Genomic DNA, 27,744 nt, shown 5'->3' with positions numbered 1-27,744 from the left:
TTAAACATGTCTGAAGTATTTAGATTGAAAAGTTTTAGAATACAAATAGTTCCAATGGCATCTAAGACTATATATGTTAGTAAGCATTATGCTTAATCGGTGTTACAATTATGAGGAGGTCCTTGGAAAGTTTGAGAACCCCTGATCTACAGGAGGCAGCAAGAAAGGCGACTTGAGGGTTGTACAGATTTTGTTTACTGGACTTTTTTCTTTAACACTTTGATAAAAAATGATTTAGTGCAAAATGAAAAACAGCTCCACTGCTTTTGATGTAACACCGTGTCTGTTAATGATACTTTGAAGAGTGGATGAAAAGGAAAAGCGTTATAAGAGAATGACGAGGAGGAAGAAAAAAAAAAAAATAGATTGAAATTACACTTCTAGGACCGTTCGTGCTGTGAGGAAGCGCGCTCCATCACCAAAATGGATTACAGCGTTGGGCAGAAAAACAAATTGAACCCCAGTTGCGCCTCGTGCTCCGATGTGTCTCAGCGTGTCACATAAAGGAAGAGCGGAGAGACGGCGTAGCTGATGGCTGCGCTATGTCACAAGCCTGCCTGAGTGAGGCAACAGACGTTGGCACTTAGCAGACTCCCTCACACTTGCTGATCTCCTGGGGGTTGGCTGATTACTGTGATTCTGAAATTACAGTCTTGATGAGCTGGAGTATTTTACAACAAAAAAAAAAACTGCAGCAGAAATGGGTCAAGCCGGAGCTGAGTTTCCACTCGGAGAACATGCAGGAGGAAAAAGGAGATGTAGACTTTTTTATGATCGAATACATAAAGCTGACCAACTGGATGCGCCATAATCAATGTCTGGGAAGGGATTGATCTTTTGGGTATATATAAAAAGCTCACTGTAGGAGGGAAAGAAACGGATTATATAGTATATCCAGGCATCATTGAGACTACATTTACGCATTATTCCAAATGTGAATGTACATTTGAATGTATCTAAAAAACAGTGACGTGTTTAGGGTAAAAAGACAAGGAACAACGTAAAGACAACAACACTGACTTAAAGGGATAGTTTGTGTGTTTTGAAGTGGGGTTGTTTGAGGTACTTATGTAAGTAATACACTGACTATGGATAAGTACCTCATACAACCCTACTTCAAAACACCTGAACTGTCCCTTTAAGGCCTTTACACACCGGGGGTGTGACGAATAAATGACACAAAAATGCGAAATACTCGCCTGTAATTATTAAATATCTTGGGCTTTTATTGTGAAATGTAAGAGGTAATAAAGTTTGCTGTTCTGGTTCGGACTACAGAGCCTCCGTGTTGTTCTTTCATAAATATAGGCGCAACTAAAATATACCGACGGCGACTTAATCACACGAAAAAGGCCTTTATTGTTACCGTTTCTATTCATCAGTTTGTCATACATAAATCCCAAGAGCCAGTTAGTAGCTGCCCCCAACACTGTGAGGAGTCCAAGTTTGTCAGCAGTCGAGTTGTGAAATTCAAACACATTGAATTAACTGGGCCAGCTCTGACTAGTCGGCCGTTAAACCGGGGGCAGCAGATTGCTTCTTAAATTCACTCCCATTACAAGATCATCAGGGCAAAAACCACTCGGACGCAATCTGTCTGCCAGTCTGACAGCGACTGACTCCTCCTGATGGCGGAAAAGTATCCGAGATGAATCTAACACACGAATGTGGCGATGGCGTTGTAGTAGGGCCGCTCTCTTGTGGCAGACAGATCTTTGGGGGCGATGAGGAAGGGAAAGGGGCCAGTTGTCTGTTCATCAGCAAATTAATGGCGCGGTTCGTCCTAATTTCCCCTCGACGACAGATCTGTGTGCCCCGGAGCACGCAAATATTCCTTCTCTCTTTCTGGTTTTAACACTGAGCTGCAGAAGAGAGGCAGGCCAAGGTTGGCATGGGCATCTGACGTGGGGCGGGCAGCAGGATTGTAACAGCTTGGTTTGTTGTGTGGGATGATGATGGTGGTGGTAGTTAATATTGTGTGAGTGTGTGTGTGTGTGTGTGGAGATACTTACATTTCTGATGTCCAGTGTTCATCTGCGTGTGGGGGAGAAGCTGGATGGGGAGGTCACCTGGCCCTGGCAGACAGGCCAGCATTTCACACAGACACTAATGCAACATGGGACACACACTTCTCCTCACACTGCAGAGAGAGAAAGAGAGAGAGAGAGAGAGAGAGGGAGGGAGGGTGAGGTCAGCAGTCAGACATAACTGCAAGGCAGCACATGGTGCGTGGTGATACAGAGGCTGGGTCCAGACTAATAGAACTCTGCGGCCGATCCCCGGAGGCACGGGGGGCTGAGGGAGACATAGTTTCCTTTCAATTAGAAACTGATTCACACCTGGAGCATCAGGTAAGGTGACATTTGATGCCAATAACAACTTCAATTAAACATCAAACAGCTGAAGTAAAACGGGCAGACTGGGCCTGAGGGGCTGGCTGCTTCAAATCGACTCCCTCCTCCGCCTCCTCCTCGCCCTGCATGTTAGTCAGCTAGTTGGACCCTGCTACCTGCGCTCTACCTCTCCGCCTCCACCAGACCGTGGCGGAGGAAATTAATGACTCCTGTACACTCGAAAAAGAACACACTCGAGAGGCCTGCCGCTGACAAGTTAGTGAGTCTCTGATCGATACCGAAGTCCTGCAGACCTCAAAGAGGCCTTTATTTTGGGGACATTAAACAATGGAGCCGGCCCCAATAAATGCCCGCCACTTTGTGCAATAACCTGATGTAATAGAGAGGGAGAAAGCGTTAGCCATGCTCCGCTTGGCTTACTGCTGTATTCAAAACACCACAGATGCTTGCTTAATCAGCACTGAAGAACAGTCAGGGAGCAAATTAAGTCTACAGAGTCCGCGCCCTCCCCTTTCGCTGCGCGGCATCAGAAGAGGGCGGCGAGTGTGCGCAGACAAAACAGCGTCTATGAGAGAGGCAATTACCCACAAAACAACCTTGGCATGCCTGTCTGCCGCAGGGTGATGGCTTAAAAGTGTCTTCCCCCCCTGCAGGGAGAAGAGACAAGTGGAGGAAAGAGTGACAAAGCGAGAGAGAAAGGTGGAAAGAGAGAAAGACGGGTGGCGGGTTAGGGGTGCTGGTGGGGGGTGGGGTGCTGAACTTGCTTTAAAAAGCAGGAGCTCAAAAAGGTCAGGATGACAGCTCATTTAAATCCTCCCAGCGAGAGGAGAAAAAACAAGCCTTAATGAAGCTGCCAGTTCTACACAGGTACCTGTGAGCGTTGCACCTTGGGGTGCTGCAGGGGCAGAGCGGCAGGGGGGAGGAAGGAAGGGAGGAAAGGGTAGAGAGGAGGGGGGAGACTGGCGGGTGGCGAGGCTGCAGTCTTGAGACAGATCTGAGGATTTGGGGGCGTTTTGTGCGGTTGATGCTGCGTCACCCTGCCCAGCCTCCCACCCACCACCCTCCCCCTCCCTTTCCCCTGCTTTCTGATTTACAGCCTGGACCGCCATATGGCAGCAATCCCCTGCCCTCGATTCAGCGTGTCACCATGCATTAACTTTAATTGGCCTGATATGTTATTCTTTTCCCTCGGCCTTGGAAGGATTTTAGGTACATAGCGCCTTGATGTCAGCAGCAGGCAAGATTTCCAGCTCTCTCTCATTTATCAGGGTGCCAAGATTTCACACAAAGATAACAGCAATCTCTTTGACAACAGGCAGGTTTGGGGTGGAGGGAAACTAAATATCAAATGGTGGCGAGAGACTGAAATGATGTGGGGGGGGAGAGAAAAAAGCAGCATAAACTGTCAGTGCATTTGTTATAAGAACACACACATCAACGCACTACAGGCAAAAAACAGCCAACAGGCCATCCGCCCGCCCCCCTTCCTGCCTCCCCCCACGGCGCCCCTGAATGTCAGAAAGCTGTGCAGTGGGGAGTGCAGCGGCAAAGGTCAGCCTATGGTAATGCCCCAGCTGACAATCTGCTTTATAGAGCCGCGCAGGAGGAGATGAAACCCAACAGACAGCAGCCTGACGTCTACTGACTCGCCTATCAGCACCGCTGCCACGGCGACTTCAAATATACATCACACGCCAAACACTGGTGCTTTCTACTGAAGGCGCCCGCCCCCGCAGAGGCCTTTTCCAACAGATGGACTATTTGTATCAGGAGCAGGAGGACTACACCTGATAGTAGAGCTCAGACGATACGCCTATCTCCCGATTCGAAACTATCACGATACTTGGGTGCCGATTCGATATGTATTGCGATTTGATAACACGATTTATTGCGATTTTTGTTCACTCTTTTAACACTAGACCATGGGAAAAAGTTGAATCATTCACTTCTAGGGACTTTTACTTTGGAAATTATCTAAATTAATACAGTAGAAATTAGGACTGTCAATCGATTCAAATATTTAAGCGTGATTAACGCATGATTGTCCATAGTTAATCGTGATTAATCGCACATTTTTTATCTGTTCAAAATGTACCTTAAAGGCAGATTAGTCAAGTATTTAATACTCTTATCAACATGGGAGTGGGCAAATATGCCGCTTTATGCAAATTTATGTATATATTTATTATTGGAAATCAATTAACAACACAAACGATGACAGATATTGTCCAGAAACCCTCACAGGTACTGCATTTAGAATAAAACAATATGCTCAAATCATAACATGGCAAACTGCAGCCCAACAGGTAACAACAGCTGTCAGTGTGTCAGTGTGCTGACTTGACTATGACTTGCCCCAAACTGCATGTGATTATCATAAAGTGGGCATGTCTGTAAAGGGGAGACTCGTGGGTACCCATAGAACCCATTTACATTCACTGATCTGGAGGTCAGAGGTCAAGGGACCCCTTTGAAAATGGCTATGAAAGTTTTTCCTCGCCAAAATTCTGCGTAACTTTGTAGCATTATTTAGCCTCTGTCCCGACAAGCTAGTATGACATGGTTCGTACCAATGGATTCCTTAGGTTTTGTAGTTTCGTATGATGCCAGTATCTTCACTAGCTTTAAAACTGAGCCCGCTACAACCTCCAAAAGATCATTTGCATTAATGCATTAAAGAAATTATTGGAGTTAAAGTGATTTCGCGTTAACGTGTTATCATGTTAGTGTTGACAGCCCTAGTAAAAGGCTTGATTTACAGCATGTATGTAGTCACGTTTTTTCCTGCAACACAAAAATCAAAGAATAAACACATATCCCTCACAAATTAGTGGTATTTTCCTTTTAATATATAAAGGACATGTAATATTTTATACTTCTGGTGAATATAGTCCAATCAATCTTATTTCCATATATGTATTTCGTTTATACACCTTATTTTGAAAACCGGACGTAGTCACACGTGTATACTTCCGATAACTTTGCCATTGCTAGCTCTGTGCTCTCCCCATCAGCTCCGTCCTCTGATAGATTGTCAAGTCCAGACGGACTGAGCTTAAGTTGGAGGTGCATCTAATCAGGTCGTCATCGTCACGTGACTGGCTCGGCTGGTGGCTTCTGCTGAGTCCTAATTGCCCTCTGACAACAGTGCAGGAGGTTTAGCCTGGTCTGGACTAGGGCTCATCTCCCCAGCCATCCACACATCCAGGCAAATAGGTGTCCACCCCAACAGCTTAGTAGCCTTTGTGACATAGAGACACAGCCCCTCCTGTCCTGAGTGGAAACAGAGTTGCGTCTGTGGAGGCCGAGCCGAGCCAGCTGGGCAGCACCGTGGAGCGGGGATCGGCTTGGTGGACTTTAGCCAGGCGTCTCACACTATCAGCCCCGTGCAGACAGACACCACAGGGTTCTCAGAGAGTATTAGTGGGGGGCCCCCGTGACTCGGCAAGTCTCCACCAGGCAGCTACTTATAGAATCGTAATAAAAGTGTGCGAATAACTGCGCGGCTTTCATTATGGAGACACATAAAGGCGAGCAGACAAAGCAGGACTTGAGCGAGTGATGCGCACGGCTTGTGTCATGTGTCAAATTGCTCCCATAAAAGCTGACCTATATTTTTCTTTTCATTCCTCGGTGGGGAAGGAGAATAAGAACGCCATCCGAAAGTAAAAAAAAAAGAAAGAAGAGAAGAAGGAACAGGATAGATGGAAGCTATTTAGGAAATTAGACCAGCTAACTGCATTTGTGTCGAATCTTTTGATCAATACCTTCCTCATCAACTATCTGCATTTGTTCGAATTTGGGAATTGCATCAGGCTAATTGCGTAGGAAATCATCTGTTAAAATACCCACCAGCGTGAGGAAAAACGAGGATTGTGCACCAAAAATAAGCTCATTAGAAGGAGACGCGCAACAATATTTTAGAGGAGAAAAACAATAAAGAAAAAGGTGAGAAGGTATGTTTGGTTGCTGGTTGAATATTAACAGCTTTTCTATACCAATTAAAAGCAAAAGCAATTAGGAGAACCAAGTCACCATGTTGTACATTGCTTGTGCTAACGGCTGAAGGAGAGGAGAGTGGAGGAGAAAGCAGGCTGCTGTTATTCTAATTGCATGTTTACCCCCAGGTTATGGGTCTGAAATAGAGCCAAGAAAAAAAAATGTTGCAGTAGAAATTCAATGCAACTTCACTGTGTTGATTCTCTCAGGGACAGAGAGAGTGAAATTACTTTTCTTTTGCAAGCCGAGCCTCTGAATGGGAGGTAAAGAAAGAAAAAGGAGCAGGAAATAGAGAAAAGCTTTTTACCCTTGAATACCGAGCCAGAGCGTTCTGTCAAAAGAAAGGGGGAAAAGCCTTGGCTCTTGAGCGCGTTAGGAAGAAACGACACATCGGCGTATGGCCTTCATTAGCCCATCAGGCTTTACAAACAACAGAAGTAGAAAAAGGATTTTCTGTTCACTAGCGGAGGGCCACGCATGTTAGGCTAGGACAGGCTGGCTCGCGGCCTCACACAATGGATCCTGGATGACTCCAGCACATCCCGAGGCGTTTGGGACGGGCCCGTTTGCTTTTACAGTCAGCAGAGAGACCCCTCGTCAACACGGACTGTTATCTCACACCAAAAGAGAAAGGGCGAGAGAGCGGGAGACGGTCATGATGGCGAGGCGAGAGAAGACAACCAACCCAAACTCAACTCGCACACAAATTGAGAGTCTGTAAAATAGTGGTTTTCCAAGTTGCAAGGTGTCAGGCATAAAACTGTCAAACAAGGAAACTGCTGCAGCAGTGTGGGAGAGAGGAAGACAGCTACTTGAAACTACTCTTCCTTTAGAGGGAGGGAGGGGTCTGCGAAACAACTGGGAGGCTGTATGAACGCTCAGTAACTAACTGATGAGAAAGTGACAGTTCCCCGAGGTGAGATGGTGGATATGGAGCGAAGAGAGACAGCATGCCCCTGGAATAATGCATAGTCCACACAGCTGGATCGGCGGAATCTTTGCGTACGTGTCAGATACGGAAAGTTGGTTTCACAATGAGAACGCAGGCTCTTAGAGGAGCTGTGCACCGTGAAACTAAGAAAAGGAAACACACATCCCAAAGCATGAGGCCTCTTCTTATCAGAGTGACCTCATTCCTCCACTCTTGTCTTTACATCGGCGGTTTGGAGCCCCGGCCTCTTGGATGATGTCCACTGCTCCTCCTCACAGCGGAGAAGATGACAGTAATGGTGGCGAGATGAGAGGATGAGACGATATCGGGGAAGCGAGTGTCCTGGCCTGGCTTGGCTATCTTTGCCAGAGCTATGTCACGGCCATTACCCGTCCACCGCGTCAGCGCTGCGGGGACAAGCCAGCCAGCCAGCCAGCCAGCCAAGGTCCATCCTTCAACTTAGGGTCAGTTTCACTAACAGCCACTTAAGCCCACTTGCCTTCTCCGAAGAGCTCTACAAATGTGGAAGGTAGAGCTAAGTGTGCTCAGTGATGTCAAGCCTGGCCAAGGTCAGACGGGCAGACCGAAAGTGCTGGCAGCGCCGCATGCGTTTCGTCGTGAATGCCAAAGCGCCGGGGCCCCTGGCTGTGCCGTTTGACAGACATGTTTACACCTGATAGAAAATGCAGTGTGGATGGCCTGCCAAAACAGAGGGGATCCAAAGTGAGGGGTGCCAGCCTAGTTATTTATTTATCTGCTGCAAATCCATCCAGAGTGCAGCCAGAAGCTGGGCATGCCTCAGTGAGGAATAAGCCGGCCTACATTCAGACATGACAGTCTTTAACCACTTGAGGGAGAGAAGGGAAAAAAAGATCTGACGTGTAGTAAAAAGTAAAAGCTTGGATTCGATTTACTAACACTCCTAATACATCTCAATGATTAACACACGGAATGAGTCAATTTAATCAGAGTCTGCTCTGAAATCATCCATGTCAATGTTTCAGAGGCTGCTCACTCAGCATTGCAGTTAAAACACTACGTAGTTGGACTTAGAAGCAAATATCAACACAGTGAGGCTGTAGCTCTAACATCAGCAATCTAACATGCTCACAATCACAACAAGGAGGACAAGTTTTCCATATTCACCATCCTCGTTTGGCGTGTTAGCATGGTCGGGCACACACCAATTACATAACGTAGGTCACATCATATGGGAAACATCAATATCTGAAAATGATGTGCCAATCTGTCAAAGTAAAAGTTGAAATATTTCACTGGATAAGAAGAAACTTTCACCTGCTTGTGGTGCTGGATGAAAAAGTCAAGAGATCACCAAAGTCTGGGGACCATGAATGCAATAGTTGTTGAGATATTTGGACCAAAGCGGTGGACTGACCGATCATCTCTACAGCCACACTACACTAGCTCGGTCTATTGGATATGCCAGATGACGACAGTAGAGAAACACTAAGAAGCACCGGAATGCAAGTAAGCACCATGGAAGAGACTCTGGAGAAACTTCTGGTCACACAACTCAGAGAGGTCCCTCTCTCTCATAACATATGAACAACACTGCTTCCTTTCATCTCCCGTGCGGTGCCACCGCATCTGTGTCATCTTCACATATCCCCATATGACACCAGACAACAATGTGCTGAGTCACATGCTGCCGTGTCAGAAGCCAGACTGTGGGGGTTTGGTACAGGACCAGGATGACATGGTTAGAACAACACAGACATACAGATACTAGACTACCGTTGATCTACTATCTGTGTGTGTGTGTGTGTGTGTGTGTGTGTGTGTGTGTGTGTTGGGGTATGTGGAGTGATAGAAATCGTCAGACTTCAAGCAGCTGGTTTTTCAAGTTGCTTGCTCGTGTGAATGCTGGGCTATAAATCACATAGTTGTGGAACAGGCAGGATGAGGAAACCTAAACAAACAGATGAGCCTGTGCTGAACTGATCTACTGCAGATTAGCAATGTGAGAAGAAATATGATCTACGTGTCCTACTCTGTAGACAAAAAATGACATATGCCTTGTATTTGACAGCAAATTTGTGGCTGAACGTTACCCAACCCGTACAAAATAAATGTTCTGAAAATAAACTGTGGCTTAAGGCCGTTATACACCAGCGATTCATTTGCACGTCAATGTATTTTTTATTTTTGTCACGAGTACCTCACATAGAAAGCAAATAGCACCCGGCCAAAGAGGCCATTTTTCAGAATGAGGTCGATTTTCAGCCAATAAAGGCCTCAACCAATCACGTTGTGCGGAACCGTTTGAGTTACGCCTATATTTATGAAACCAGACCAGATCCACACCTTCCATTCTTACCTTTCACAATAAAAGCCCATGACATATAATATTCGCAGGCGAATATTTTGCATTTTAGTGTCGTTTATTCGTGAGTAAAGGCCATTGGAGGAAACTATGCGGTCACATGCAATGAGTGCACTGGCACTGAGTGTGCGCAGGTGCGGGGTTAGGTAGGTAGACAGGCAGGTAGCCCATCCAATCATTTCATGCGGGCAGAATGAAATGATTGGATAGGCTTATTACAGGCCTGCGACAGCCACAGATACCAGAGTATTTTTATTTATTAATTGCTGTCGGGATGTTAAGAGAATTTCAACAAATATAACAAAAAATGCTTCCAAAATAAATTGCCTATCCGAACTTTAACTTCCTTTCAGGTCTGAAATAGAAGCGAGCCGGTTGCCCGTCAGAGGTTTAAAAGCAGACTTCTGAGCATGTCCTAACTATTTGACTGTAAGTCGGCCAGGCCTTTTCCCCCGGTTAGCGGGGAAATAACTCAATGTGCCGAGAGCTAAAGCGCGGCAGCATTGTTCCAGCTGGCGGAAAAACGGGGAAATGAAGATGGAGTGGTTTGATTTCATTTGTTAGCAGGTGCATCCATTTTGTGTTCTCCTCCCCACACCCACCTCGCCTCTCAGTCAAAGCGCTTATCAGAAATTGGACACCCCAGTGACAAATTGAGCCTGCGATTAAAGGGAGAAAGAGGGAAGCTTTGTTAAGTGCTGCTGATTGGGATCCCAGGCTGCCCTCACACATCGGAGGTGTGCATGTATGTGTGTGTGTGCATGTATGCTTGGTACAGAGCCAATAGCAGAGCTGACACCACCACCTCCTCTTCTCCCATTTTCCCCTCTCTCCAGGTGTTCCCACGGCTTACATTTCTGCTCCGAGTACTCAGCAAACAAAACCAAATCAATGCAGCTGTTCCCCCATCTCTCTCTCTCTCTCTCTCTCTCCCTCACACACACGTACATACATAGGAAATTAATTACACAGGCGAACCTGCACATACACCAGTGATTTTCCCCTGCAGGAATAATGACCTCCTCTTGTATTTCCAGTGTCTTCTTATTGACATGAACGCTGTGTTTAACAGAGAAAAAAGTTAAGCCTCTGTGCGTTTGTCCCACCCAGACCCATATTATTGACCCAGCATTAACCAAGCCCCGGCCTGTTTGCGAGCGCAGCCAGGCTGCTTTAAGAAGGGGGTCAGAGCGGCTCTGCTAGGCAGAACCGTGCGAGCGCTGACTCTCACAAATCATCCTAAAAGGGCTTAACGAACAAAAACAGCCTCCAGTGTTACACAGGCCCGCTGCGAGAGATTTATCCACTTTGCCATTATACTAACTGGCCTCTCTCTCCCATATGAGCTGCGTATATACAATTCACACACACATAAAGAAAAGAAAAAATCCTAATTAGACTCACGCCTGGTCCAACTCTGCAGGAGGACAAACAATTCAACCTTTTATTATTCCGCATTAAAAACACAATCTTGTTTACCATTAGTCTTCTTAGTTATGGCCGACACGTTGCTCACATGCTGTTGGTTTAAACACCTTAATGTCTTAACTGTGACTCAGTGACATAATGTGAGTGTGAGCGGTGTCTACGTCTGGAAGTTACCATCAAGAATTTTGACGCTGTAATAACTCTGGGCCAATCAATCATTCATGACAATTTTTAGTAAACCAGAGATTCATCAATAAAAATATGCTCCAAAAATAACATGGCAAACTGCAGCCCAACAGGCAACAACAGCTGTCAGTGTGTCAGTGTGCTGACTTGACTATGACTTGCCCCAAACTGCATGTGATTATCATAAAGTGAGCATGTCTGTGAAGGGGAGACTCCTGGGTACCCATAGAACCCATTTACATTCACATATCTTGAGGTTAGAGGTCAAGGGACCCCTTTGAAAATGGCCATGCCAGTTTTTCCTCGCCAAATTTTAGCGCAACTTTGGAGCGTTATTTAGCCTCCTTCCCGACAAGACGGTATGATATGGGTGATACCAATGATTCCTTAGGTTTAGGTCTAGTTTCATATGATGCCAGTATCTTCCTTCCAGCTTTAAAATGAGCCCGCTACAACCTATAATTCGCAAGTTGCCTAAAAATGAATTTGCGTTAACACATTTTTAATCGCATTAACTTTGACAGCCCTAGAATAAATAGCACATCGTTACAAGGAAATTCTGCGCGTCATGAAGACGCATTTTAGGTTTTTCGCGTGTCATTTGTACGGTACGCAACAAAACTACTTTGTTAAGTATAGGAAAAACATCATCAAACATCTTAAAATAAGTACGTAGCTTAAGTAAAATACGTACAATACAACGTAACATAAGTATGGAAAAAGCGTCACAAACGTCACTGATGTAACTTACACTTTTGTTGGACCCATCCACCCCTCCTCCCACCCACCATAAGCGTTTTTTCTCACTAGCTCTGAGGTACAGGCCAGACTACATGGCGTAGAAATGACACGCCAAAAGCAAGGAAAGGCGTTCTTATTGCACGCTAAATGCCTTGCGAATTATCGTGTCATTCATACGCCTTTTTTGTGTGAACGGGCTGCATTTTATATACAGTTTAATTTGTTATTGTTAGTTTATAACACGTCTGGGGCATTGTTTTTAAAAATTTTTAAATGCAGGCCAAAGAAAACGCTCTCATTGAGATTCTATGGAGGCACATTGGTTCAGCTAGAGAGAGTGGATTACTGAGAAGCAGGTCAGGTGGATGCTTGCTCTGAACTGGCGTGATGTCCAGAACGGGTTCTTTCTATTCCGCTGCAGCTACAGTCAAAAGCCAGAGTCAAAAACAAATGTCTACATGCCGATTCCAAACCCTGCTGTGTACATGTTCGATAAAAGCCGATCTGTCTCCATCCTGTGTCTGTGCGAGGTTGGTAAGGTCAGCCGCCTCCATGGCAGCTCTGACATTCAGTCTGGCCTCCGGCGAGACCAAACGAGTCCCCCTCGCACCTACAGACCAGCCGAGGAATAAAAGAGGTCTTTTTTTTCCACCAGACAGGGTTGTGTGAGACACACAAGACATTTGTGGCCTCTCCTTCATCTCCTGTGTATATGTGAGAGCCCTCTCTGCCCCCAGTTCTTTCCCCAGCAGACACTGGGCTCGGGGCACTGGGCAGCCAGCTGGTGACTCTGTGGAGAGACGGGCAAACACAGGACCGGCATGGCAAACATCTCACCTCCGTGTCTGCATGGGAACATCTGGCCCTCCCAGGCTCACAGGGCCCTCCGTCTGTCTGCCTGTCTGACTGTGAGCCTACACACACACACATACACTACGGTGTGTATTGGTGTTGTCATGGCACCATGATTTTTCTTACTCCTACACAGGTACTGGGTTTATTATACAAAAAACAATAGATACAATAACAAAGCAAACAAGCCAAATGTCACACAACAACCACTATTTATGATTATTCAGACAATGATTTAGCAGCTTTGTTTGCGTCACAGGAGTTCTGATAAGTTGTAGCGATGTCCATAATTAACTGTTTAACCGATAACCGACATTAAGCATTTTAACCGATTAACGCTATCGGTTAAAACGGTTAAAAGAAATGTTAATAATTAACTCAAACGCTGAGCGGCTCTTCACATTAAGGAGAAAAGCTGGCCCACCTTAAGAGGCAGACCCGGAGTTGCAGGATACAGAAAGTCGGCTCCGGTCTCTGGCTCGCTTGAGCAGAGCGGAGTTGTAGGTTCGTAGCATTTATTCAGCGACAAATGCTACACTTACGTTCACAGCTATAACGCCACCAACAACATCACACTCTGTTGAAAATTCGCTAAAGTTACGCAGACTACGTGTGCGGCGGCGAGCACGAAGCCTCCGGCAATGCTAGAGCTGCTAACGGAGCACAAATACACACACTGTTTGTTGAACACTCGCTAAAGTTACGCCGGGCAGACACACAACTGACAACCTGCTAAACTAAACTAAACGTGTGGTGGAGACTTTTACTGGGAAAGTGGCTGCATGTCCGCAACACTAAACGCAGCATCGTAGCTGCTACGTTAACGCTCCCGGACGGTGAACTGGGGACTCCCGTCAACGAATATCTGTTGTGCTCCTGCAGCTGGTACACCGCTGCATGCGAGGCACAAATCTTGTCGGTAAACGGTTAATAATCGGTTATCGAGGGTCGGTTATCGTTAAGAACATTTTTCTTTTTTTAACAATAGACCATGAGAAAAAAGTTGAATCATACACTTCTAGGGACTTTTAATTTGGAAAATAGCTAAACTGACACAGTAATAATGTTGATTTTTCAGCACGTATGTAGTCAGAGAAGTCAAATATATCAGTCATTATTTATAAAAGAAAATTTCCACCAACCCAAAAATCAAAGAATAAAGACATTTCCCTCACAAATTAGTGGTATTTTCTTTTTAATTTATAAGGGACATGTAATGTCCACTAACTTCGCCAAGTCCGTCTTTAGCTCTGAGCTCTTCATATACTACTTATTTGACCGCTGAGATGTGAGTGGCGGCTGGCTTGACCGCACGTTACCGTGATACGATAACGTTTCCTGTCCATGACAGAGTTAGTATGCAGCTTTAGCCATGATGTCTAGCTCTGCTTTTCCTGCGATGTGTGAAACCCAAAGTGTTTCCATACTTTACTGGATGTGTAGTGTTTACCACTTTGGATTTAAAATGTGAGGGTGCAGGTCATATCTACACAGATCCTCCGCCGTATTCTACTTTCTCGTTTCGGCTCGATGTGGTCGGCTGCGGTTTGTTTTGGTTGACAGATATGAAATAATAGAATAAAAGCGGTAGCTTCCTTCTACCTCCACATAGACTCAAATGAAGCAAATATATTGACTGGACTCGAAATGGCGATACATCAGTGAATAGATTTTTTTCCCACCCCTATTGAGAAATGGAAACTAGCATCAAATGTCTGGTCAGATGTTATCTTGGTTACTTATTCTTCAATCAAATAGTTGATATCAAAATAAAGCTTAACTCAAAATATTCAATCTTTTCTTCTGGCCTGTACCAGTGAGATAGAGTCATATGAGTAATAGAGTTAGCCCCGATCATAAAACTCCTTTTCCTATCGCTCACTCTCTCTTGCTTTCTTGCATCATGCCCGCTCATCTCAGATCTCCGGCGGCCGTCCAATGATTCAAGACTGATGAGGCATGCTCAAAGGTCTATGCCGTTGAGCACAGCATTAATGCACCCAGCAGCAAATTTTTTGCCATCGACCCCCGTTCCCTGCAATAAGGACAGAGCCATCAATCAGGTCGAGATAGCAGACACCAGACACGGGCTGATGAAGTGGGGGACTTTGGAGCTAATGACAAATGGATCTCTCAGATATGGTCACAGAATACTACGACGGTCCGCCGAGAACACTTGACCTTTAGCAAAAACCCTGAGCCACTTTTTGCCAACACTGTGCAATGTAAAAATGGGAGAATATGCAAACTGCTGTTGCTGTTAAGAAAGTGTGGTTATTGTGTGAGAACTCCAGGGTCCAGCTGAGAGTCTCGGTCCCGTCACTCTGAGAGCTGCTCCTGACCGGCCCCAGCCCTCCTCTGTTCTCACACCAAAGCTCTGGGAGTGACCTTCAGGAGGCCTGCTAGTCCTGCTAATTGGGGTCTCCACAGAGCACAGCAATCACACTGCACTGGAGGGGGGGATCGGGGCAGCGTGGAGGGGGGGAGATAGCAGGGGCCTCGGTTATCTGCTCGGTGGGAAACAGACAAAAAAAGTGGAACCTGGGCTTAAAAACTTCGAAATACAGAATTAAATTTGGGTTGCACGGAGAGGAAAACAGTAAGATAACAAGAGTCGGTTGTAAGATGGATGCTGCTGAATATATAGGGCTGGTCAACAATTGACCAAAACTCGTTCCTCTGATATCAAAATCTATCACAAATTCCCCATAAGTACAGAAAATCACATGTCAAGTTGTCTACAATGGACTATGTAACAACAGAAAGTATAACTGGAACCAACAGAGTTCATTTTGGGGGGAAACGTTATGGAGGAAGTTATCATTGTTAATCTAGACATTATAACATTTCACAATGTTAAAATGATAGACGTTAGAGATTAAATGCTTTATATTGATATATTGAACACAGCTGCCGGCCAACAGTCCAAACCCAATAGAGACTTAGCAGCATTATGTTTAAAACATTTTGTTTAAAAAATTACTCAAACAAATAATTTGGTATTAAAATAGTTGCTGGTTATTTTTCTGTTCTGGTTATGATTTCAGCTCTAGTTGCAATATATGAGCAGTATGTGTGGCAGAGCTGCTGTGAATGTGACATTCGCAGTGTGTTCTCAGTTCATGAAAGTCAATTATAACATTTTGATCGCCTAAAAATGTCTTATTCCACGTTCGGTTCTCGTGTCACTTCTGGTTGCAAAAAAACAGAAGGGTGACGTCCACTTCTTATATACAGTCTGTGGTTAAAATAGTGGTTGAACAAAGTAGTAAATCATAGAACAAATAAATGTAAACGGCATAATAGCTACTACAAAACCAAATTATATTAGTGAGCGAACACCACTTCAAAATAATACATTGAAACAGGGGAAAAGTATGATGGTATTTGAAAAGGTAAAAGGCACCACAAAGTGGATCAAGGGCTTTTAAAATGGACAGTGGGTCTGGCAGGTCAGCGCTCTGCTCTCAGGAACACGGAGGAGACAATGACACAGGTCATTTAGAGCAGGTTCGGCCTGGCTGCAGATGTGCACTGAGCTTGCAAACACATCATCATCATAGCAGGGCCACTTCCTATCAGTGTGATCAGCACTCGGAATAAAAAGGGCAAGAACATGTACAGGAAGTCATCCTGTAAAAACAAGATACTGTCTGAGAGCCTTTATGTAGGGAAAGTAGTTGTGGAGCTGGTTTTTGAGAATGAGTTTAAGAGCGAAAGACACTTTTCTGAAGGAATTAAAAGGACACAGTGAACCTGGTAACCATTTTAAAGTAGGTTTGTGATAGATCCAGTGAATGAGACTTTGGGCAAGGGTGGCCATGAATAGAAAGGTCTGCATTTAATTTGCTAATCCATCATTCCAATTGTACTCTGTAACAAAAGGGAGAGAAGAGTGGTGGGGCATTCAGAGGCAATGGAGCATGCTGAGGGGTGCGTGTGTGGTTCTCCATAGAGCCAGAGAGGCCGTGGCCCTTGGCCCTAGAAGCCCGGCCGGCGCTGGGGAGAATGGGCTCTGATGAGCTCAACGCAGGCAAGACTAATCCCTTCATGTCCAAAGAATTGTTTAACTATGTTTGACTGATTAACCCAAACCCCGCGATTGCACTTACAATCTATTTGTTCAATCAAGTCTCTTGCACTCATCATCGTGCTGCAGTGTGTGGGTGGTGATGGCGAGGGAGAGAAAGAAAAAGAGAAAGAACCAGAGAGAGAGAGAGAGAAACAAAGGGGGCTGCAAAACAATCCATTTGGAGGACGCACACAGAAGTCAAAAGGACAGCTTTTTTGTTCCACTTACAATTCTCCAAATGCACATGAGTTCCTGCGAACCAGCTGTTGCTAACATTCAAAAGGTCAGAGAACTCTTGCCTTGAGAGATTTCAAGTAGAAAGTCAGCCGTGGTATGTTAGCATACCGCACTGGAGTGCTGGTTTTTACCAGTTTCATGGGAAAAAGGAAATTTAGAGATACTCTCCCCTGTGTGGAAAAAGAGGTTGCCAGGGAGATTAACCCAGCTTCCTTTTATAGCCTCTGACAAGAGGTTAAATCACACATTACACCGCCTGAAATGTCTCCTAGTAATTAGATCAAGAATATTACTCTCTCTTCTTCCCCTCGCAGACTGCAGCTGATCAAAGCCTAATGATGGTGTCAGTGCCATTGGCAGTGCTGGCTGGGTAAATCTCCCCATCGGGATGGCAATCTGTCAGGGCCGCGAGCCCTGCTAAACAGCACAGGACGCGAGGACAATGGCGCTCGACACAGAGTGGACTAAATGAACCACATCTTTCACCAACAAGCTATCCATCATCAGAGCACCATTAAAATTCACAGTAAAATTCTTTGTTTTTTTAGCTGCGATTTTTTTTTTTTTTTTACACAGTCAGCTGAGATGTATACAGTGAGAGAGATGTTGGTGACATCTGTGAGTTTTATCCTAATAACAGTGAAACCCACCACCAGCGTATCTGCTGTCTTTCCATGCCAGAGCAGATCTAAGCAGCACCTGGTCCCTTGATGGGGGTGAAGGGGGCTACTGGCTATTAATTACAGAAAGCCGACACGCAGCGCAGGCAAACCCTCGCAATGAGACCCTGGGACGTCAGATACACGGCAAGACGAATGCTTCTCTGTCACACAGCAACATGACCTGCCTCAGGACTCTTTACACACGAGCACTTTCAAGTATGCCTTTCAAATCGTGGCCCACCCTTCTTCCTCTACCCCCCCGCCCTCCCCGTCTTCTCCCTCTCTATCTCAATCGCATTCTGCGGATGTTACACTACTTCAGGGGGTGTTTTCCGACTAATGCAAAATGGTTGTGCAGTACAATGATAAAAGTTGACATTTTCCTTTTCTAATTCAATGCTTCCTTTGTAAACAACCTCGCCTTTTTTTATGTGCGCGCATTCACACATTGACGCACGCAGGCTGCAAAAAAACATCACACATAATGGTCAGTTTCATCATTTGCTCTCGAACTCAACTGCCTGCAAACAAAAGGGGGAAATGGCGGGAGATATGCCAATCATTTATCGCTGAAAGATGCCTGACAAAAGAGGCCTTAAAAACCTGACAGCTTTTCCTTTTCACGTCAGTCGCCCCCCAGCACAAAAAGAGGGGCCCCAGACAACAGACTCCTGCAACAGGTCTGACCCCAAACTTAACCCCATACAGGTGGCACAGCGCGAACACAGGAAGCAGGAGTGCTATTCACAGGACGCAGGGAGAAAACGTTGTTCTCACCCAAAGACCTGCTCTCAGAGATCATTTAGAACGGCACAAAGACAGCTCAATGCCAGTAAAGTGTATTCTAACGCGCTGAATAGCAAATCCCTTGAACACATTAATGGTTAAAGACTCGGTTTTCAGTGTAGACTAAAAGCATCTGGTTAAAGGGGTTTCGAGAGTCACGATGTTAGATAAAACTCTACAACTGGTAGCAACATTGTATTATGCTGTGAAGGCTGTTAATCTTTAAGTGTTGGCAGGAATGCATCGGTTGTGGTTCAAAGTTTAAATAGCAACGTTTAACGCTAAAGAGAGAAAGGATATGCTCCTAATGTGTCAATAACAACCTTCAAAGCAAAAATGCTGTTAAGATCATCTCAATGCAATCAGTAATGTGAAGTCTTCAGGAGAATAACGTGACTCCTGTCTGATTGTTGCTCAGCTGAGTCAAACTACAGTTGAACTATGAACTGTGATTACAGCCAACATCCCCCCCCGCAGAGCGACAACTGCATCTCTGCACATTCCGGGAAACGCAGCGAGCTGAAGACAGCAAATACACAAAGAGGAGGAGGAGACATAAACAACGTAAGCTAGTTTGAGAGCCGCACCGATGTTTACTGTCTCACTAAGTGCATTTCATCCCCGCTGCTTTCACAGCAGCGGCGGTATTTCAGCATGCGGTACGGAGGGGCTGCTGATGCCACAGGTCTGTGTACAGAGGGCTCACTCACAGGCTGGAGAGACTGTTTGGACAATGTAGGTGTCAGACACACTGCCTGTCTGGAATAACGATTCAGTTCAGCCGCTACAAAACACCCTCTGGTTCCTTTATAGTGGAGGTTCGATAAAAAAAAAAAAACTGACTGTTTTTGTCTTGTTGCAATTGACTTGACCGTTGAAAACCTAATAGGAATTTCTGCCTTGTTCGGCTTGGAACATGTGCTATCAGGGAGAAAGGTCTGCATTCGCTTCAAACAGGCACCGAATGACATGCCAGAGATTAGCCTCTGAAGGTCACAGTCTTCGCCTATCCTTTCAGCCGCTTTTCACAACACAACCCTGGGCCCTTTTGAACAACAGGAAGAATGTCATCTGGTTACTTTTCAAGGCACGGAGATACCATTCACTGTGGCCAACAATGGCTGCAAACAGGACCGGAGGGTTAAGAGGTTATAAAAGGGCCCCATTCTAAGCGCTGCTCGATCTCAGTACACCGCACGCACACACAGGAAAAAATAAAAAACACACACCCACACACTGAGGCCTGGAGAAGTGGTGCAACCGAGGATAAACTGAGGAGGGTTATGGCAAAGTGCAGCGCGTTGACCGCTCGCCTCGGCCTCAGCCGTCCCCAGCAAAGCTCTCAACAAAGCAAGCCTCCGAGCCATCGACTGCTTTGTCAGGGCTTCAGATGCACTCGCTGCTTTGTCATGTTGGAGAATATAACTGTTATGATACATCCTTCAGGTTATTCTGTCTTGTCAAAGGTTACATAGAGCAAAAAACACTAGTTTTTATTACCAATTTCACACAGCTTAGAACAGGGGTCTTCAAACTTTTTGGGGCCAGGGACCCCTTAGAGGGGAGAACATTTTGCAAAGACCCCCTCATAATCGTAACACCGATTAAGCATAATGCTTACTACCATGTATACTCTTAGATGCTGTTGGAACTATTTGTATTCTAAAACCTTTCAACCTAAATCCTTCAGACCTGTTTGATAATAATAAACAGAAACACATATTACTTAGTTTAGCCCTGATATTCTAGGTGCTTTGTAGGGCTTACCCAAAAGCTTCGAAGCTTTGACCATTGCCATGGTAATCGACCTCCAAATCAGTATTCGAATGCTTCGTTGTTTTTCTTTTTTATTATATAAGTATGTAATCATAAAGTATAAATCTCAAATCCGGAAGACACGTGACGGGATTTGGTTTCCCGTCGCTGTCGCTCGATAGCTGTTGACATATCTCAATCATATTCTCAATTTAGCTAGTTTTGCTTAGTATCACTTAACTAAAATATTTTGCCAAGCTCGGTTTGTTGCACCATGAGTGAGTTTCTATTGGCCCAAAGCTAACATGGGTAGGAGTAATGGGCACAATACACTTGTTTTATTGGCGCAAATAGTCCCCATCTGTAGATATGCACTTTTTAATGATACAGCACAATTTTATAATTTATAGCAAATGATTTCACGGACCCCCTGACAGAGTGCCACGGACCCCTGGTGGTCCCCGGACCCCACTTTGAGAATCACTGGCTTAGAAAATAGAAAAAACTGGGATTTTAAATACCTCCAATACTTTCAGTGCATTCTTGGTGCAAGAGAGAATGTGAGATAACTACTCACAGTCAAGCAAGAATGAAATGCAACATGACTGAAATGCTTGTAATGAAAAGTAGCATTCCTCTAAACACACTATACCCAGTGTTCAATGACAAGGCATTAACAGAAAATGATCTGCTACTACTCAGGTTGTAAAGCCTGCTCCAAAAAGACTCTTCGACTACAGCCGGAGCTGAAATCCTTCACCAATTTAGTCTCTAATGAACCCTCTGAAATATTAAAAATAAAGCCCAATTAGCCGACAGCATTTTACATCTCCTCCCTCTATAATCCTCTGGTAGCTTAGCCTTATCTAATGTCTGCGCCAACTATGACACTTTGAGCTCTCTCTCCCTCTATCCCCTCCACTTGATATCCCCTACAGCTTTACTGGTGCTTTGTTGTGGCATTCTTTGTGACCCCGCAGACTGGGTCAGACTCAGAGCCTCTCTGGTGGTGGCTAATGATGCCCTGATATGTACAGTTGGCATGGACGTTGGAAAAGTGCAGCAATAACCGCGGACATGTTAATGGCATCTATTAGGGTTACTTAAGAGTGATATGGGACTCGCCTGGCAACCTCTTATTACAGACGGTTGGTATTGGGGGTGGGGAGTGTCAGAGGAGGGTCAGTGATCCGACTGAGGCGGCCTTATCTTGTGCCATAAACAGATAGCAGTATCTGCCCTGCTCTTCTGCTGTTCCTGCGAGATGGAGGTGGATAAACAACCCTGTCGTCTCCAGTGTCTCCGCCGAGCCCGATCAGACAGATGCTGTCCTGAACCAAGCCTTGTTCCTCCTGCTGCTACGACTGCTGTTTTTTTTTGCCTTGAATGTCACCAGGAGGCTTAGATTCTTCCCCTGATTGCCCTCGAGCTGAAGACACAACAATTCCAGAAAGCCCTTTGGTCTTAGTGTTTGTAACGTCAGGTTGCAGCACTCCCTGGCTTAAAGCCTCGGGTTTGCTGATTACGCAAACCACCCAGCAAGAGCAGGGCTTTTTGCCCTAATTGGACCTGTCGGCTAACATGCAAATCCATGCAAAAAAAGAGTCACAAAAATGTAGCAAACAAAGACACAAAGTGTATCAAATCAGACCCGTCGCCTGGAGTCATTTGGCACAACATAATTCAACCCATGTGAACCAAACTGAGTACCATGTAACTAACAGCTGACCCACAGCCTGAGCCCTGCAGGCCGGTCCCTTGTTCTCAGAGGTATCCAGGAGTTGCCCATGGAGTCCTAAACACCTGATCTGGATGTATCATGTGGCCGCAGTTCTTTACTCCCAGTCTGACCCGTGCTTGACCCTCACGCCCGTTCTCCTGACTTTCACACAAAGGCTACCAAACATCTGCCTTCTGTCTGGAAACAGACTCATACAGCTGGGAAGACCTCACAGAACGTCTCTCCAAGTGGCGGGTGGCTGAGTACGGGCCGACAGCTGCCCCGGTGACTGGAGGACCGAAAGGTGGAGCCGGCTGGCAGATCATCGGTACCTGGGAATCTCTGCCCGGCTGTCTGGGACAGCGGGTCAGCCTCATTTAGCAAATGGTTGATATTCAACAAATGCCGCTCATCTAAAACTACCGGGGTGAGGGAAATAAAAATCTGCTATGCACATAAAATTCACAGACAACACCTGCAAGAGATTTAACACACACGGGCCCCCGCTGGAATATGAAAGGAAGAAATGTATTGCATTGAGAGGAGCGTACCGTTACACATTTCCAATTCAAGTACCGTCTCTAAAATGCAACACCAAATGACTGGCTTTGAATAAACCAAAATGAGCATCAGCCAAGTGGCTCGTTCCAGCTCAGAAAAATATGCTGGTTAGTCGACCCATTTCACAGTCAACAATCACAGAATCGGGACCGTTACTAATCAATGTATTTTAATGAGCTCCCTGTGAATCCCAACAACAGCTGAAACGTTAAATCTGCTCAAGTTCTCTGGTTCGCTCTTTGTACCTTGTGATCTGTTATTCATAGTCTTGCTCTGAAGTCTCCATGAAATAAAGCAGAGCTTTGATGTTCCTCTTATTACTGCTGTCTGAGACCACTGGCCTAATGTTGGGAATCAAATCGTTTGAATGTCACGTGGAGAATCTCCTGCAACACAGAACATCTGGGAGTCAGCGTAAGGTGCTCCGAATGAAAACCAATCATCACTCGCTAATATCTTACAAGAAGAAAGTTTGATCCAGGGAGGTTCGCCTCTAGAAAACTGTGTGGGTGTGCAAATTACATTCACACTGCACTCTACTCACTACTTTAAAGCATCCACCCAAGTCAGCTTAAATATGTAGGTGTGTATGTCCTCTACAATGTTATATTTTTGCAATAGTTTAACCTCGTCTAGGCAACTGACTGAGAGGCTACTGCAGCCAAGATGCAAGTATTTTAGAGGAAATTACCCTTCGCCTCTGCTGCCCACAATGTAAATCAATATGTCCCAATATATTTGTCAGCGGTCGGTTGAAAAAAACCCAAAGCAACTTGCTTTCCTGTCAGTTTGCCCCTCAGCAAAGACTCTGTTTTTTTGCGGTGACAGGTCAAAGAGTCAGCACATGCCTCACGGGCAGAAGAGGAGAGACACTCTGGAAAGCCATGCCGAGATCTAATTAACACATGCATTCAAGTGGTATTTTCAATTTGGCGGAACGCTTTAATTTTCTACAATGCTGACCAGCATGACACGGACAAATGAAACCAGGTGCTCCTGACGATCAGGCTTATCTTGCCGGCGTTAGAAGTAAGCGCTAAATACACACATTAGACATGAATAAAAGAGCACACACATAGTCAAACTTCTACTTCTAATACTACATTGTTAACTATTGCAAAATCTATGTATGCACTGTTGTTACAGCCAAGCATTTGCACCTCAGTAACTTTGAAGCATTTGACTCCCATTCTTCTAGGTATCCGTCATTGCTGTCATTAGAGGCGAACTGCGTGTTACAGATGGGGAGAGGCCTTGCAGTCATTTGTTTTTAAGACCTAATTAATCTTCATTGTGCTGGGAAACATAGCACCCCAATGCAAAAAGGGTTCCTTCTACTACACGATAATTGCAGGGAGTCTCGGGGCCTGAGTTTCCCAGACAACAAGGTTTGAAATTTAATTATCTGCTCTTTGGAAAATGTAGGGGGAAGAAAGCTACATTGCAAAACTGCACTTTTGGGCAAGTGATGTCAGGCTCTTGTTTGAGTAAGCACAGGATATCAGTGAGCACATCCTCCCTGCTGTCATTAACCAAACAGTCTCACCTTTGTTGAGGTAAAGGAAAAGATAATGGCTTTTTTACTAGGGCTGTCAAAGTTAACACGATAATGACGCGTTAACGCAAATTCATTTTAACGCCACTAATTTCTTTAATCGATCTTCCGGAAGTTGTACTGGGCTCAGTTTTAAAGCTAGAGTGAAGATACTGGCATCACATGAAACTAGAAAACCTAAAAATACCATGTCATACTAGCTACTACGCTCCAAAATTGTGCTAAATTTTGGCGAGGGAAAACTGACATGGCCATTTTCGAAGGGGTCCCTTGACCTCTGACCTCAAGATATGTGACTGTAAATGGGTTCTATAGGTACCCACGAGTCTTCCCTTTACAGACATGCCCACTTTATGATAATCACATGCAGTTTGGGGCAAGTCATAGTCAAGTCAGCACACTGACACACTGACAGCTGTTGTTGCCTGCTAAATTTAATACCTGTGAGGGTTTCTGGTCATTGTTTTTTGTCGTTAATTCATTTCCAATAATAAATATATACATACATTTGCATGAAGCAGCATATTTGCCCACTCCCATGTTGATAAGAGTATTGACAAATCTCCCTTTAAGGTACATTTTGAACAGATTAAAAATGTCTGATTAATCACGATTAAATATTTTAATAGATACAGTCCTACTTTTTTACAGGACAGATTTATTAAACTTCAAAAATCCTCATGCAAATGTGCACTAAACAGTTGTTAACCTCTCCACACTTTAACAGCTTTATCATCTTACCATCTGCAGAGTAAACCCAGTCACTTCCATAGTCCAGTCAGTCAGTCAGTCACAGGAGGAGTGTTGCTTTACTGCAGTTTTTTTTTAATCATATCCGTCAAGCTCCATGACATTATAGACCCGACTACAAACAATAAAGCAGCCAAAGACAACACGGACAGGCTGTGGCAACATTAACATTCCGCCGCGTAAAGATCAGGCTCGGAAAGGGGGAGAAACATCGATAGGATCCCATTAGTTAAGTGTGCCCTTAGGTTACCCGAAATTTGATCAGAGATAGACCTTTTCCTTCCAGACACGAACCATTAGACGTTATGGCAAAAAGAAAAAGCTGCTCCTGAAACTACTCCTCCATCCCTCCCCCTCCTCCTCCCTCTCCTCCTCCTCCTCCTCCATCCCTCCTCCTCCTATCCTCCTCCATCACCTCCTCCTCAGTGGTCGAGGTTGTGCAGCAGGATCAGGATGAGCCCGGTGACGTCAACCTTTTGTTATCACCTTTAACACTTGCCTTTGCAGGTGGTAACACTTCCCCCCCCGTCGGTATATTAAGAGGTGCTATTTGCAGACACGCTGCGAGCGAGGAGCTCATGCACGCAACATCTGTATCTAGACGCCTCTAAATTTGGATATATAAATGCATGCATATATATCACGATATATATATGCATGCATGTATATTTGGATATATATATATATATATGCATGCATGTTCTAATGAGTATATCTGGATACTAGCAGTGGGGAGACAACTTAGTGACAGCTAGCTACACCATGCAATATCATTTTCCACTTGTGCAATTTTGTTAACAGTCTGTTTATTGTCAATCCTGTATATACTGCTCCTATTCTTATACTTCCTTCTATTTAAATGGTTCCTATTTTGTTACACTTTGTTCAGCTCTTTTTTTAGAGCTGATGCATCTTGTTTTTTTTTGCACTATCCCCTTTGCTGCTGTACACTGCACATTTCCCCACTGCGGGACTAAATAAAGGAATATCTTATCTTATCTTATCTTACACTTTGAATAGCATGAGACAACCACACTTTCATCCACAGCTCCTCCAGGAGAGGAACTTCATCATTTCATCTCTCTGCAAAACTATTAATGAAAATGATGATATAATGATGATTTTGCATGCAAAAAGGAGCTTAATCCTCTCTAGACTTTGAATAGCATGAGATAACCACACTTCATCCACAGCTCCTCCAAGAGAGGAACTTCATCATTTCCTCTCTCTGCAAAACTATTAATGAAAATAATGATATAATGATGATTTTGGCATGCAAAAAGGAGCTTAATCCTATCTAGTTGTTGTCATAATGCAAATAACAACTAGCTAACAACTACACAAGCCCAGTTTCATTCAGTTAACACCAGCTTTGCACAAGAATGCATGTGCCATAATAAAATATTGAATGCACTTGCTATAATAAAATATTTTTGGCTCATAATAGACATTTAAGCTGCAGTAGATATGCAGACTATTACAGGGGTGCAGTATAGCTATAAAGGTGCATGTTGCCAGTCAGTGTGCCAGCTGACTGCCCAGGCTGCAGGATCTCCTGGCTATAGCTAACAGACCTAGCTCAGCCAGTCTGAACCATACACAGTCCCATTGTTGCCTCCTTTTCCTCATATATATGCCTCAATTTAGAGAAGATGTCACCCAGCACCAAGGCAAGCAGTCGTGTTTATCAAGAGACAACTACTTACTCTCCGTTTTACCTCTGCGGAAGGCATCGTTTTAGTGCGTCGCCATGGTGTTTTAGAAGCGGACAGATTTTCCTCCCGTTGCGCTGCTGCTGCTGCGCTGCCGAATCACTGCTGCTGCTGCTGTCTGCGGCAGCGACTCTAGGCGCATGCGCAGTAAGCCGGGGACCGCTCCAGACTGCGCAGGACCAGCCGGAGTGGTTTAAAGGGACAGGCAGGGGGACGTTTAATTGGATGGCTTTTATTTTTATTTTTATTTTTATATTATTATTTTTTATATTATTATTTCATCTTTTTATTTTTATTTTTATTTTTATTTTTATTTTTATTTTTATTTTTATTTTTATTTTTATTTTTATTTTTATTTTTTATATTATTTTATTTATATGCGCAGTACCAGCCGGAGTGGTTTAAAGGGTCAGTCAGGGGAAGTTTAATTGGATGGCTTTTATTTTCATTTTTATTTTATTTTAGTATTTTTTTATATTATTATTTTTATATTTTGATTTAAATTTTTATATTTATATTTTTATTTTATTTGTATATTTTATATTATTATATTATTTTATTTATATGCAGGACCAGCCGGAGTGGTTTAAAGGGACAGTCAGGGGGGAGTTTAATTGGATTGCTTTTATTTTTATTTTTATATTATTATTTTTTATATTATTATATCATATTTTTATTTTTATTTTTATTTTTATTTTTATTTTTATTTTATTTTATTTTATTTTTATTTTTATTTTTATTTTTATTTTTATTTTTATTTTTATTTTTATTTTTATTTTTCCATCCATCCATCCATCTTCAACAATTTTCATTTTTATTTTTATATTATTTTATTTATATGCGCAGTACCAGCTGGAGTGGTTTAAAGGGACAGTCAGGGGGAAGTTTAATTGGATGGCTTTTATTTTTATTTTTATATTATTATTATTTTATATTATTATTTCATATTTTTATTTTTATTTTTATTTTTATTTTTATTTTTTATATTATTTTATTTATATGCGCAGTACCAGCCGGAGTGGTTTAAAGGGTCAGTCAGGGGAAGTTTAATTGGATGGCTTTTATTTTCATTTTTATTTTATTTTAGTATTTTTTTATA

General features: G+C 44.0%; 1 protein-coding gene across 5 annotated transcripts in view; it reads right to left on the bottom strand.

Moving 5' to 3' along the window:
- Positions 1-26,801, bottom strand: part of fam222ba (family with sequence similarity 222 member Ba) — a 34,540-nt gene extending 7,739 nt beyond the window's left edge. For 2 of the 5 annotated variants that reach the window (XM_074611724.1, XM_074611728.1), the window contains exons 1-2: positions 26,640-26,801; positions 2,013-2,140 (exon numbers count right to left, since the gene is read on the bottom strand). In XM_074611724.1, coding sequence (XP_074467825.1) covers positions 2,013-2,094 — 82 coding nt within the window. In that variant the 5' untranslated portion in view covers positions 2,095-2,140; positions 26,640-26,801. Of the gene's footprint in view, positions 1-2,012; positions 2,141-22,873; positions 23,009-24,924; positions 25,060-26,639 lie in introns of those variants that run through there. The other 3 variants (XM_074611725.1, XM_074611727.1, XM_074611726.1) reach the window with 3 other exon arrangements.
- Positions 26,802-27,744: the final 943 nt, after the last annotated feature.

Source organism: Sebastes fasciatus, chromosome 16, assembly GCF_043250625.1.
Source record: "Sebastes fasciatus isolate fSebFas1 chromosome 16, fSebFas1.pri, whole genome shotgun sequence".
NCBI lineage: Eukaryota > Metazoa > Chordata > Actinopteri > Perciformes > Sebastidae > Sebastes > Sebastes fasciatus.
Note: the sequence above shows the minus strand (reverse complement) of the source record. Positions and strands in the feature narration are given on the sequence as shown.